The sequence below is a fragment of the Phyllobates terribilis genome, unplaced genomic scaffold (genome assembly GCF_046119375.1).
Source record: "Phyllobates terribilis strain yellow unplaced genomic scaffold, ASM4611937v1 Scaffold_8__6_contigs__length_399053987, whole genome shotgun sequence".
Lineage (NCBI taxonomy): Eukaryota > Metazoa > Chordata > Amphibia > Anura > Dendrobatidae > Phyllobates > Phyllobates terribilis.
Genome location: NW_027362768.1, coordinates 244,077,565 through 244,092,593, shown reverse-complemented (window position 1 = coordinate 244,092,593; position 15,029 = coordinate 244,077,565). Strand labels below are relative to the sequence as shown.

The 15,029-nt window shown below is 39.8% G+C and overlaps 1 protein-coding gene across 5 annotated transcripts in view; it reads right to left on the bottom strand.

The window, feature by feature from the left end:
- Positions 1-15,029, bottom strand: part of PDE4DIP (phosphodiesterase 4D interacting protein) — a 738,656-nt gene that overhangs the window by 367,289 nt on the left and 356,338 nt on the right. For all 5 annotated transcript variants that reach the window (XM_073644096.1, XM_073644094.1, XM_073644092.1 and 2 more), the window contains 6 exons: positions 12,428-12,565; positions 7,690-7,869; positions 7,023-7,190; positions 6,000-6,146; positions 3,320-3,389; positions 1,087-1,181 (listed from right to left, as the gene is read on the bottom strand). In XM_073644096.1, the coding sequence (XP_073500197.1) occupies positions 1,087-1,181; positions 3,320-3,389; positions 6,000-6,146; positions 7,023-7,190; positions 7,690-7,869; positions 12,428-12,565 (798 nt within the window). The remainder of the gene's footprint in view (positions 1-1,086; positions 1,182-3,319; positions 3,390-5,999; positions 6,147-7,022; positions 7,191-7,689; positions 7,870-12,427; positions 12,566-15,029) is intronic.

The following is a 15,029-nucleotide window of genomic DNA, read 5'->3' as shown; positions in this document are numbered from 1 at the left end:
CCAACGGTGAGAAGAGAGCGGTGTCTGAGGAGGTCTGTGTCTTCCCTACTAGTGAGCAGCCAACAGTGAGAAGAGAGCGGTGTCTGAGGAGGTCTGTGTCTTCCCTACAAGTGAGCAGCCAACGGTGAGAAGAGAGCGGTGTCTGAGGAGGTCTGTGTCTTCCCTACAAGTGAGCAGCCAACAGTGAGAAGAGAGCGGTGTCTGAGGAGGTCTGTGTCTTCCCTACAAGTGAGTAGCCAACGGTGAGAAGAGAGCGGTGTCTGAGGAGGTCTGTGTCTTCCCTACAAGTGAGCGGCCAACGGTGAGAAGAGAGCGGTGTCTGAGGAGGTCTGTGTCTTCCCTACAAGTGAGCAGCCAACGGTGAGAAGAGAGCGGTGTCTGAGGAGGTCTGTGTCTTCCCTACAAGTGAGCAGCCAACGTTGAGAAGAGAGCGGTGTCTGAGGAGGTCTGTGTCTTCCCTACAAGTGAGCAGCCAACGGTGAGAAGAGAGCGGTGTCTGAGGAGGTCTGTGTCTTCCCTACAAGTGAGCAGCCAACGTTGAGAAGAGAGCGGTGTCTGAGGAGGTCTGTGTCTTCCCTACAAGTGAGCAGCCAACGGTGAGAAGAGAGCGGTGTCTGAGGAGGTCTGTGTCTTCCCTACAAGTGAGCAGCCAACGGTGAGAAGAGAGCGGTGTCTGAGGAGGTCTGTGTCTTCCCTACAAGTGAGCAGCCAACGGTGAGAAGAGAGCGGTGTCTGAGGAGGTCTGTGTCTTCCCTACTAGTGAGCAGCCAACGGTGAGAAGAGAGCGGTGTCTGAGGAGGTCTGTGTCTTCCCTACAAGTGAGCAGCCAACGGTGAGAAGAGAGCGGTGTCTGAGGAGGTCTGTGTCTTCCCTACAAGTGAGCAGCCAACAGATGATATTGCAACAAACTGGCTGAGAGGAAGTGCCCTTGGTCTGACAATAGTTGGAAGCCCAGGGCTCTGGGGATATCTCTGTTTGGTATTTCTCTGTGTGAGTGTCCTTTAGATAAACTGTAATAATTATATAACCATCTATTTTCTAACCTGCATTGACTATAAAGTCTGGAATTAAAAGGTTATTTATTACCTGATATTCTTTCATTTTCCTCAAAACAAGTGTTAGATCCTCTTTGGCTTTAGCAAGATCACTCTTGAGCGTATCATTATTTGCAGTTACTCCATCTTTATGATAAAAACAACAAGTAAAAAATATCAGTTATATTTGGCAAGCACACAAGTGTTTGATGTGAGTACTTAATTATATATGAAATAAAGGCTTACAAAATAGTTAATGTTTGTAGAGAAATAAGTGATTTATGCTATTGATACAGAAGATCAAAGGTGTGACTAAGCCGAGACTCCAGTCTACATAATGGCCCACATACCATATGCTTTTTAGAACACAACCATGAGTTATATGGCAGAGGGGTATTTTAGAATCACCATGCAGTCATTCCCCGCAGCTTCTATCACCCCTCCTAAAGTAGGACATTGTCAGGGGGTGGTGCTGCGGTTGCTTTCCATAACTTCTTTTATCGTCCCCCTTTTAATTATCCAAACCAATAGCGATGATAGTATACAACAAATGCACAACTGAGTCCACTCACCATTCGGAGTGTGGAGCCAAATCGCCTCACCCGTATCCGGTCAGAGAAGCCGCAGTAACTCAGATGAGGTAAAAGGGAAGGATGATCCAGTGTATAAGGCTAATTTCTAAAAATAAAACATAGCTTTTATTGTGCCCATTAAAACATTGCTCCACACCAGTTGTCCATATGTTGCACTACAAGGATCAGGACCTACACGTTTTAACGTTTAAGTCTTAATCATGTTGTGGACCAGGCGGTCCATGATGACATTTGACTCCGCGTTTGTTTTAAGCCTTTATACTGTACATTGTAACACTGGACTTATTGCCTTGATTAATGCAATTTTCTATTTTAATGTATCCTTTTTTGTAATTGACCTATTGTAACTTTTTTAGACCATGATTAAGACTTAAACGTCAAAATGCGTAGGTCCTGATCCTTGTAGTGCACCACATATATGTTATATGTGTTCCCTTATATATTATATATATATATATATATATATATATATATATATATATATATATGTATTTTTGCACTTCTTTATTCCAGGGTGCAGCCAGGCCCATCAGTGCGAGCATTGTAAACTGGGGTGTCTGTTCCCATGAGGTGCACTTGGATAGTAGCGGGCAGCCCACCTAATCTAATAGTATGGGCGTAACTAATAGGCTGTAAGCAGGATACTGTGCACTACCCAGGTGTGAACAGCACCCTATACAAGCCTTTTTGTGTGCAATTCAAATAGGGATTGTCTCATCAGTATTTCGCACCTGTGTAGCTGCCATCTTTATGTGGGTTTGCTGCACCCTGGTAGTGCATTTGGTTTTGAAGATCTGGGCAGGTAAGCACTGCTGCCCTTTTTTGCTGTGTTTTTTTTTTTGTTTTTTAGTGCACCATAAGGACAATTGGTGTGGAGCAATGTTTTAAAGGGCACAATAAAAGCTAAGTTTTATTTTAAGAAATTAGCCTGATATGCTGGATCATCCTTCCCTTTTTCCTCAATAGCGCTGATAGAACCTGGTCGACAGGTCACCGCCAACCCGCAGCTTGTGACAGGATTCAGTGATAGAAGAACAGATGCAGGGTGAGGGACAACGGCGCCGCCCCCTGATGATTATTTGTTGAAGGGCGATGATAAAAACAGGGTGAGTGACAGCAGCGCCGCCCTACAGATTATATCACTGCCTTAAAACGAATCGTTATCAAGGGACAGCACCGGTCTTACTCACCCTGCTTCTATCCCCGCCCCTTGATGATGTCCTGTTTCAGAGAAACAAGCTGCGGGCAACCTGTGACAGAAGAAGTGTGAAGGTGCTGCGCTCGCCTCTCCCACAGCGTCTATTAGCGGTACTGATCCTAGACATCAGCAGAGGGAGGCAATGAAAGAAGCTGTGGTAAGTGACGACAGCGAAGCCCCCTGATGAGGCTTAATTGCAGGCGGGGTGACAGAAGGGAAAAGTGAGTGCAGCCCCAGCCTCCTGATGATGTCACATTTGAGTCTCCCTTCAAACAAAACATCATGGGATGTAAAGATTTAAAAGCACACATACAGGAATTAGCTGTATAGGGAGAAGAGCATTTTAAAATAAAGAAAATGACAAAAGTGGTTAGGGGTTAAAAACATATATTTATAAAGGGAATTTTAGGTATGGGACCACCCCTTCAAGTACAAATAATGATTCGCTCACCTACAATGTAAAAATGAAAATCAGAAAGGACATAAAAATTTACCCTTGGCAGCCAAATCTTCAGATTTTATAGTGATCGGTATAGTCTGTACGGAGTAACTTTGTGTAAATGCCTAGAAAGGAAAAAATAAATGCTATATATTTTAAATTTGTAAATTGGTAATTTTAAGAGCATTGACTTACAAGCAAACTAATTTTTACGTGATTCACTGAACATGATCTTTCAGCAGATTACTGAATCCACACTGCATATATTATTAATTAGGTCTCTTAGACCTGATGGCGCTGATGTACTTGGCTATCTCTGGGAGTCTTATAGACAGTGAACTACCTCTCCTTTTACACAAGGAATTAAGGGCTCCAGCAGTTGCACCCCATAACAAAATAGTTATTACTTATCCAGTTGATCAGTGAACATTGCCGGTAAAGGTGTATTCTAGTTGTGAACATTGCTGGTAAAGGTATATTCTAGTTGTGAACATTGCTGGTAAAGGTGTATTCTAGTTGTGAACATTGCTGGTAAAGGTGTATTCTAGTTGTGAACATTGCTGGTAAAGGTGTATTCTAGTTGTGAACATTGCTGGTAAAGGTGTATTCTAGTTGTGAACATTGCTGGTAAAGGTGTATTCTAGTTGTGAACATTGCTGGTAAAGGTGTATTCTAGTTGTGAACATTGCTGGTAAAGGTGTATTCTAGTTGTGAACATTGCTGGTAAAGGTGTATTCTAGTTGTGAACATTGCTGGTAAAGGTGTATTCTAGTTGTGAACATTGCTGGTAAAGGTGTATTCTAGTTGTGAACATTGCTGGTAAAGGTGTATTCTAGTTGTGAACATTGCTGGTAAAGGTGTATTCTAGTTGTGAACATTGCTGGTAAAGGTGTATTCTAGTTGTGAACATTGCTGGTAAAGGTGTATTCTAGTTGTGAACATTGCTGGTAAAGGTGTATTCTAGTTGTGAACATTGCTGGTAAAGGTGTATTCTAGTTGTGAACATTGCTGGTAAAGGTGTATTCTAGTTGTGAACATTGCTGGTAAAGGTGTGTTCTAGTTGTGAACATTGCTGGTAAAGGTGTGTTCTAGTTGTAAAGTACGGTATTAACTTTTCACATTTTTAATTGCTTTTCTGTTTCTATTAGACTATGAAGTTCAGCTATGATCAATGACTGAGAGTCACTAACAGATAAAACATGACTTGGATCCCAAAATCTATAGAAAGCTTATCCCTCTCTGCCACAGCCAAATGCAATTTGGTAAAACCTGACTTACAATCATGGTACTGTACTTTGCTGCAGATTTTCAGCGCAAATTCAGCCTCCAAAACTGTAAAATAAATCTATATTTGAAACTACTTTGCATGTTAATACGGCCTAAGTCCACTTTTGCACAGCAATATTTGAAAACCAAAAACAGGAGTCTGTTCAAAATGTGAAGGCGGTGCAAATTTTTCTATTATAGATTTTTCCTCTGTAGGGTCCGGTCCACTCTTAGATTTCGCTTACAAATCCTAATGTAGAAAGCTGATCAAAATTCTACTCTGTGAAAGTGGTCTAAATGGTAAGAGATGAGCTCCACCAAGCTACCCTATACAGCTAAATCTACAGGCATCTAACGTCTTTGTGCTACAATCATGGAGACTGTGTGAGCAGATGTGGCTAGCTTCTTGAGCCCCTTCCTGCCGCAAACAATTTTCAATTTTGCACTCTTATTCATTACTCCTTAGAACAAGAACTTCTTTATTTTTCCAACATAGCCGCATGTTTTTTATGGGACGAGCTGTAGTTTTCAAATTACACTATACATTTTACCATTCAGTGTACTGGAAAACAGGAATAAAATCCAAGTGTTGTGAAATTTCAAAAAGAATGCAATTAGCTATTATTTTTTAGGTTTTGTTTTTAGTGAAAAAGTTTAGGCATTGACCGAAGTGTGCCTTAAACACCACGGTCAATGATTAACATTTAAGGGAAAGACAAGTATTTAAGGGACTAACAGAGGCAACAGGAGGTCAACTCTGATCGGTGCAGTTACAGGCAGATGCCAACTGTGCAACACAGTGACATTGTTAGTAAAGGTTTATTAATGTTCTTCCATAAGTATATAGAGACTGATTCTCATGCTGTGGTATAGATTTTGGAAACCTTTTTAAAGCTATTGGTGCAAGGTAAAGATAAAAAGTTTGTATCTTTTTCTCAAACAAAGCTTTGATTCATCCATAGATTTTCAATAAGTTTTCCGTTATGGTTTTAATTATAAGTTTTCAGAGCAGAAACTCAAGGTTTTTGAGGAGGATTTGAAGAGTTTCTGCTCCAAAACCTCCTAATAAACTCCATGTGTACATAGCCTTATTCCGCTTTACAGATTTCCTTCAGGATGTTTTTTTATTAGATCAGAAACTGCCCCACTTTTTGTCTTGTAGAACCACATGATCCTGTCCAATTTGCATTTTTTGGTCAATGTAAGCCTATAGCAACAGATTGTGCTACATGATGGGCACACCGCTACATTCTGTTGTACCATACCATCAGGTTTGAGGGTCCATATTTTTGATATGATAAGGTAACAGGATTAATTAACTGGATGCTAAAACGTTATGTGAACCAGGGTGAACTCAGAGGAATGAATAATTGCTATACAGCAGTAGTATAAGAAGAAAAATATAATCATTCTTCGGTTCCGATAAGCAAGAGAGGTTTTACGTTGATATCAATACTACTACACAATACCTGAATTATTTTCTCTTTCTCTTGCACTAGTTTTTCCAGATGTACGAAGTTGGACAAATTCTCAACAGACTTATTGACACCAGCATTTTGTTCTTTTAATAAACAGTTTTGGCAGATTGAAGTCTGGTCCATCTTTTCGGAAGAGATCTACAATTATAAAGGAAAAGGAATGTATTGTGTTATACCATTCCTCAAATGAGGCAATGGTACCATTAGCTGCTAGAACTCACGATGCCCCCAAATGGTGTACAACTAGACTTTGTATAACAACAAGCTTACACAGTACTTGTAATGGTACATGTCAGAAAATAGAGAATCAGATCGGATACCTTCAATATTTTCTTAAACAGTATGGCAACCCTGGCCTGAATACTCCCAATTGCTGGACCTACAGTATTACCTTAAAGGGGCTACTGCTCTCTGACTTCCTGCGAATGTCAATCACTGATTGAACACATGATGCAGAGCAGAGGGTCAAAGTGCCAGGGATGAAAGTGGTGTGAGTGTAGCACTGAGTACCCAGGTGATGGTGACCACCTAGCATCCATCTCTGGAGATGTTACAGCACACTATGTGGTGAGCGGTGACTATCAGATCCCTGCACCACCCCAATGGCTGGAAGTGAGAGGCAGCAGGGAGTTTAAAACTTCATTTTTTCTCTGTAGCCAGAGGCTAGTAAGCCGGCTAAGCAGGATTTAAACACTATTTACCTGCAGATTAACCCTACATCTCCAGGTAAATAGCATCTCTAGAGGTGACAGGTTTCCTTTAAAAGAAAGCACAAATATATTATCGCCGTTACAGACTTCATTGTCACAGAGCAAATTCTGAACAGCTAGATTCTGCAGAACAAAACGTATTTGCTGTTGATAGTGTCAACTTAGTTCACGGTGATTATTATTCTTAGGTTTCAAAACTTTTAAATGACTTTTCATCTCTGGATTTATGAGGAAGTTATATGCTAATTAATTAAATGCTGACTCTTTAAACCCCAACTATATCTTTATGCTACTGCTATTTTACCATTGCTAGGAGATCCATGACTTCTCTCATGTGCTCTTCAGCCTGTTGGTTCCTTGCAAAGACAGCATCTTGCAGCATCTTCTCTTTCCGCTGAAGACACATTTTAAGCTCTTCAATCATATCTCCAGTACAGATGTCAGACTTCCCAAGAATACAAGTCCTGATCGCCTATAGTATGAAATACACAATCCACATGTTACTGTGTAGAAAAGCAAATCTGAGTATATGATACCCCAGAGAGGGGTGATTTTATTACCGTTATTGAATGTATGAAGTGTTCTCTTTAGCGCTGTTTTAATGTGTTGTTCACTTTAAAAGGTATGACTTTGCTTTTTTTCAAAATGTAGTTAGCTAGGATGGCACATTCCTGCATACATCCCCCATACTCATTCCTATCCCCTTTGTCTCTATGCAGTACAGATGCCAAACAGGCAGGTAGATAGGAATTACCTGTCTGTAAGTTCTGAGCCCCATAACAAACAAATAAAACTCTCAAAGTCCTGGATAACCTCTCTAAGGATGCTCATTGTGTGTCTGTATGACATGCACATGGGGTTTGGCTGAATATTCCAACCAATTATGCCTAGTGTATAGAGTGTATGCTTTACCAAATTCCATCAGAAATCTACAAGCTTCTTATTGTGTGATACATGTTTTAAATTCTCACCTGAACTTCTTCATTTCTTTCTTGAAGGTTCTTCAGCAGCTGATGAATAATGGATTCTCTCTCATTCAGACAACACCTGTACTTTTCCTCTGTTTCCTGTTTTAACCACTGAAGATTTTTGTAAGCAGCAGATATCTGTTCCAGTTCCATGTCTTTGGCCTTCACCAGGTTGTCCAAACTCTAAAATGCAGGTATTCTGTCTAACTTGTTAAGGGCACATGGACATTTCAATTTATATGCATGTTCCAATACATGCACACTGTAAATACATTAGAAGATCTCCAAACTATAAACTGCAGCGCAAAGAGAAACTGGCTGTTCAATCAGATAACTTACATAGTTATAGAGGCTGAAAAAAACTTTCTCCACCAGTCACACATGCTCTATCACTAGATTATCTATAACCCACAATGCCATTTGTTGTGAGAAAAGCATCCAGCCCTTTTTTTAAATGCTTATTTAGTGTCAGCCATCACTACCTCTTGTGGTAGGGCATTCCAGAGTCTGACTGCTCTGACTGTAAAGAACCCTTTCCTGTTTAGGTGCTGGAGTCGCCTTTCTTCCACCTGTATTGAGACCCCACTGGTCCTTAGTATGGTCTTTGGAAGGAATAAGTCATGTGCCAGTCCACATGTATTTATACATATAAATGAGATCTCCTCATAGACATCTTATTTCTAAGCTAAACAAGCCCAACTTTTTTCTCATCACCTGAAAGGCCTTCCATCCCTTGCAATAATCTAGTTGAACTGACTCTAATTTCTGAACATCGTTTTTAAAATGTGGAGCCCAAAACTAGATCCCATATTCCAGATGTGGCCTCACCAGTGATTTATAAAGGGGTAACAGTAGGTTGGGATTAAGGGGTTTTATCTCTCTTTTTATACATCCTAAAATCTTGTTTGCATTTGCTGCAGGCCTAACAATTCACTAAAACACTGTTCGGCCGACAGCTATCTAAAGTGCATGGGGGGCTGTAGTCTGCAAAATTATTAGCTGCAGTCTCTGATTTCAATCTAGGCAGCACACAAAGATATTTTGCTTTGTGAAAGACTGAATTCATCTAATTAAAGCAATGACTGAAAGGGAACCTGTGAGGTCGAACAGCGCTATTAACTTGTGTGAGGTTTAATATGAAGGTTAACAGCATTATGAAGGAGCCCGGCCGCCGTACTGAAAGTGCGGCATTCGGGAAAAAATGAACTTTATTCTTTCTGGGAGCCACAGGCTTTCGGTCATAGCACTCTTATCAGCGGACGTATTTACGCCTGTACTTTGACTGACAGCCGGCTCTGAATTGCATCAGTACCAAACCACCTGTCAGTCAAAGGGCCAGTGTGAGATGACTGTAGCCAAGCGGGAAAGCCTGTATGACTGAAAGCCGCTGACTACCAGGAGGAATAGGGTTTATTTTCTCCCAATTGCTGCACTTTCAGTATGGTGGGCAGACACCTTCATAACGCCGTTAACCTGCAGAGTAACCCTATAACTGCAAGTTAATAGTGCTATCCGACCTGACAGGTTTCCTTTAGGCTTTTTTTGTGGTACATCCGGGCTCTCTATACAATAATACTAGAGGATAGGACCATCCCGACTGGGTACACCTTGGCGTTGGTGGGATGGCTTTTACGCTCTTTTGATCAAAAACAGTGTTTACTAAGTACCCTATGTTATTTATATGCACTATTCCTTTTTACTTACTTATAGCAGGGTATATGTTCATTATGCATATATCTTAGGTTTTCTCTCTTTACTATAGCATAATGGCTTTAGTTGCAATGAAACCGAGACTGCTTTGGCAGTGTCATTTTCTCTTATCCAAATGGACCTTGACAGAACCACTGACTTTAGAGACAACATTATACTGCATTCTGTATGTCAATCACTGCAAGGCTTTATAGCATGGTGCTACTTATGGTTTTAGGGTCAAAGCTAAAAGCTTGAAATGATCTGTAAAGAAAGATTACAATAAATGCATGGCATTCTAGGTATTCTTCTGTCTATTACCATGAAGATTGAGAACCAAAATAAAAAATAAAACTCAGGGCTCCCGATAGCGCTGCCAAAGATCTGAGATGAAGATGAATGAAATGCATAAATATTTTCTTTCTTAAAGCTACGTGTTTCAGAAATGATCTAGCTCCTTCCTCAGGCTTATACTGACAAATAATGCATCCTGACTATTTTATACTGTTCACAGGGACGTCACCGACCAGGTTAATGAATTACTACTACCTGTGATGCAAAAATGCTAAAAACATCACTGACTAATATTTGAATCTAAACATCAATCCAAGAGCTAAAAATGCATACTAAAAAAAGTACTGAAAAAACACAATAAAATATGATCTAAAGAAAAACCCCTTAAGGACCGAGCCACTTTATAGGTTAATAACCAGTCTTAAATTTTGAAATCTGACCACTGTCACTTTATGAGGTAATAACTCTGGAACGCTTCAACGGATCCCCCTGATTCTGACAATGTTTTTTCGTGACATATTGTACTTCATGATAGCGGTAATATTTCTTTGTTATGACTTGCATTTATTTGTGAAAAAAAACAAAAAATCCCACATGAATTCTTATGCCCTTAAACCAGAGATATGTCACACAAAATAGTTAATAAATAACATTTCCCACATGTGTTCTTAACATCAGCACAATTTTTGAAACATATTTTTTTTGTTAGGAAGGTAGAAGGGTTAAAAGTTGACCAGCGATTTCTCATTTTTCCAACAAAACAAGAAGTTTATTAACCCTGCAGATACTTCACAGGAACTGAAGCAATGTGGAAGGAAAAAATTAACATTTAACTTTTTTTTTCACAAAACTTTTACTTAACACCCAATTTTTGGGGTCTTAAGAAGACGTATCTAGATGTGTGGTGAGCACCTTGAACCCCAGGTGCTTTACAGAAGGTTATAATGTAGAGCCGTGAAAATAAAAAAATCTATTTTTTTCCACAAAAATAATCTTTTAGCCACAATATTTTTATTTTAACAAGGGTAACAGGAGAAAATGGACCCCAAAAATTGTTGTGTCATTTCTCCCGAGTATGCCGATAACCCATGTGTGGAGGAAAACCACTGTTTGGGTGCACGGCAAGGTTTGGAAGAGAAGGAGCGCCATTTTACTTCTTGAATGCAAAATTGTCTGAAACTGAGAGTAGACACCATGTCGCATTTTGAGTCCCCTGATGTGCCTAAACAGAGACCTCATTTTGGAAACTAAACCCCTAAAGGAATGTAAAAATGATCTTTTTGCCCCCAATTTTTTATTTTTACAAGGTTAACAGGAAAAAATGGACTCCAAAATGCGTTGTGCAATTTCTCCTGAATACCCAATGTGTGTGGGAAAACTACACTGTGTTCCAAATTATTCTGCAAATAATATTTTCTCAGATTTTCCCAAATTACCTATATGAATTGCAGTCATTGTAATTTTCCAGTCAAATAACTATTAGAGTACAATTGAAAGGTTTTTGTACAAACTGCCTATGATAACAGTATATTTTTAAAAAATAAAAAACTCAAACTGCACTCAAAATGCATGTTCCAAATTATTATGCACAGCAGAGTTTTCAACCTTTTCATTTTAATAAAGAACAAAAAAATGGTCATTTTTGAAATTATAAGCATTAGCAGGTTATTACAAACTGAAATCAAACAGTTTTCAACTCAAAACTTTATTCTAGGTGATGTTACATTTGCACATAGGACCCCTTGTTCGAAAGGAGCTTCTGAACTCTCTCGTCCATTGAATTTGTCAGGTTTTGGATGATTTCTGCTTCAATTGTTTTGCATGAGGACAGAATACCCTCCCAGAGCTGTTGCTTAGATGTGAACTGCCTCCCGCCATCATAGACACTCCTTTTGATGATGCTCCAGAGGTTCTCAATGGGGTTGAGGTCAGGGGAGCATGGGGGGCCACACCATAAGTTTGTCCCCTTTTATGCCCATAGCAGCCAGAGATGCAGATGTGTTATGTGCAGCATGTTTTTTTAGTATGTATTTTTATCTCTTGGACTGATATTTATATTCAAATATTAGTCAGTGATGTTTCTTAGCAATTTTGCATCGCAGGTAGTAATTCATTAACCTGGTCGTTGACGTCACTGTGAACAGTATAAAATAGTCAGGATGCATTATTTGTCAGTATAAGCCTGAGGAAGGAGCTAGATCATTTCTGAAACACGTAGCTTTAAGAAAGAAAATATTTATGCATTTCATTAATCTTCATCTCTGATTTTTGGCAGCGCTATATGGAGCCCTGAGTTTTATTTTTGTTTTGGTTCTCATTCTATCTGGATTCGCGGTCTGTGATCCAGCGGGCGCAGCAGCAGCCATTGGAGAGACGTTTTCTACTATTACCAGTGTTGTGCTTGGAGCTACACAACTTATTCAAGTGAGCACTGTCATTTATCATAATTGATTTACCTTGTTGACCTGCATAAGAAGCGCTTTCTATTTTTTTCTTTTCCACCATGAAGATTGAAACATTTATAAGTCCCTTTTTCTGTACTATCCCAGACCATTATTACAAAACTTGCTAACAGGTATCTAGAACTTATAAAAAACAAGTATGTCTGAAATTCTTCTCACAATTTGTAAACAAAAATAGCTAGAAAAGTGAGGATTTTACACTAATATGGACAGTAATTAGAAGTGTCCTGTGATTTCTTCTAGAACGGTATAGAGGACATGAATACCACCAATACTGTGAAAAGAAAAGAACATACGTTTATGGTCTCCTCATTCCCAGACAGAACATTACTCAGCCTCTCTACGTCGTGTTCTCTCTCCCGGATAATCATTTTCAAGCGCTGCACCTCCTTTTCCTTCTCTTCTACAGCACAGAACTTCTCGTCGACTGCTTTCTGTTATAGAACAAAGGAAGAAGAATTCTTACTCAGTATATTACATACATGGACCTAAAATACAGAGTAGAGTTTAGAAGTGACATGAAGGACTCTGATCCAATTTTATTAAATTCTAGAGAAGGAGTTGTGTCCAATGATGAAGAGTATTTTGGACACACAAGGAATCCAATTCCAGCTAACCTGGCTCCAAAGTGTCAAAAATGTTATTGTGACCTGATCTGTAATTACATTGTACCAATACATGGTTAATATCCAGTCTTCAATTAAGAATAGAAATTATGCGGCCAAATATTATACCATAACACAAAACATTTCCAGTCATCTGTAATTTTCTGAATATTGAAAAACCTATTGTTAGGCTTTAACCCAGCTGACCTCCCCAGATGAATTCACTAAGCGCAGCTTGAAGCACAGTGGCCAGCAACCTGTGACACAACTGTCATACTTTTCTGGTAACAAACAGTCCAAATTCACAGAGGTGACCTGTGCCAATGTGCCATCTACCCAGGGACATTGCTCTACATTTTTGTCCTGTTTCACACAGGATGCTGCTATGTTCTTATTGGCCCCCTGATCAGCGGATGTTATCTGAATAATTAAAAGGGTTTTCCCATGAACAAAGGTTACTTTGATCAATAGATCTTGGAATAATAATAGCTTCCACAGTTGGATGTTACATAAAATGTTCCTGTGCTGAGATAATCTTATAAATGTGCCCCTGCTGTGTACTGTGTAATGGCTGTGTCAGACAGTGCAGGAACATTGTCTGATCATACCTCAGCTCCTGGGCAGGGGAGAAGGTTACTTTGATCAATAGATCTTGGAATAATAATAGCTTCCACAGTTGGATGTTACATAAAATGTTCCTGTGCTGAGATAATCTTATAAATGTGCCCCTGCTGTGTACTGTATAATGGCTGTGTCAGACAGTGCAGGAACATTGTCTGATCATACCTCAGCTCCTGGGCAGGGGAGAAGGTTACTTTGATCAATAGATCTTGGAATAATAATAGCTTCCACAGTTGGATGTTACATAAAATGTTCCTGTGCTGAGATAATCTTATAAATGTGCCCCTGCTGTGTACTGTGTAATGGCTGTGTCAGACAGTGCAGGAACATGGTCTGATCATACCTCAGCTCCTGGGCAGGGGAGAACAAAAGACAATACAGGCATTACAGCAGGGGATCACAGATGATTCTTTTTGTGAGGTAAAACATTTCTCTGCCTGTTTTTAAACAATATTTTACTTCAAAGAAAGAATCATTTGTGATCCCCTGCTGTAATGCCTGTATTGTCTTTCGTTTCCCCCTTGCCCAGGAGATGTGGTATGATCAGACCATGTCCCTGTATGGTCACACACAGCCATTACACAGTACACAGCAGGGACACATGTATAAGATTATCTCAGCACAGGAACATTTTATATAACATCCAATTGTGGAAGTTATTATTATTCCAAGATCTATTGATCAAAATTAACTTTTGTTCGTGGGATAACCCCTTTTAATTCTCAGCCTGTTTTTGTAAGTTGTCACTACCAAAATGCAGACTAAGGACCTAAGGTATGTAAGGAAGAAACCCTAAGGCTGTGTGCCCACGATGCGTTTTTTAAGCGTTTCCGCAGCGGCAAAAACGCTGCAGAAACGCTTAAAAACGCATGGTAGAAGGCAATATAGGGACGATAGTTGAGACAGGGTGAGACTAGACCAGACTAGGAGGTCTCCACTTCCCCCTTTCCCTAGTGTCTGGGCTCCCTTTCCCTCTTCCCTCACTGTTGCACTACTTCTTTCCCACACCTGGCGTGACAATTAATCAGTGTAATGGCGCCCACCTGACAGTGTATGTGGTTTACTGAGCACAATCCTGCTGACAGGTGCCCTTTTAGACTAAAATAACCTGTTGGGTCTCATAAGTTCTTAGTGAGGGCAGACACGCCTTGTTAAGCTTCACCTGTAGGAATATCAGCATTGATCAGTACTACCCTCTGCCTGCCAACATACTGCCTAGTTACCATATATTCAAAAATAACATATCCATTCTGTATCCACTGGAATTTATCAACCTATAAATAATACACAACAGAATAATCCTCAACTAATGAAAATTTTATTTCAACAAAATACAATATTGAAACACATGGGAAGAAAAAATATCCGCAAGTGGGATAAAATGCAGGGGTTGTGGGTTGTAATATACCTATAGCTAATACACATAAGGTTCTTCTCTTAATAGTACAGATACATATCAGTTTGAGACATGCAGAAGTAACCCAAGCACATAAGACAGGAAGTGTTGTGCTCCAGAAGCATCCAGCAACTAGAGGGGTTAACACAGTCACAGGAGAAGAGGAGTGTTTTTAGCATAGCCCCAGGGAGATTGTGGGGAAGTTGTTTACAGTCTGGCTGGAGCAAGGTGGTATCTTTCTTCTGTATCTCACAGAAGCGCCCCTGCAAGTGAAAA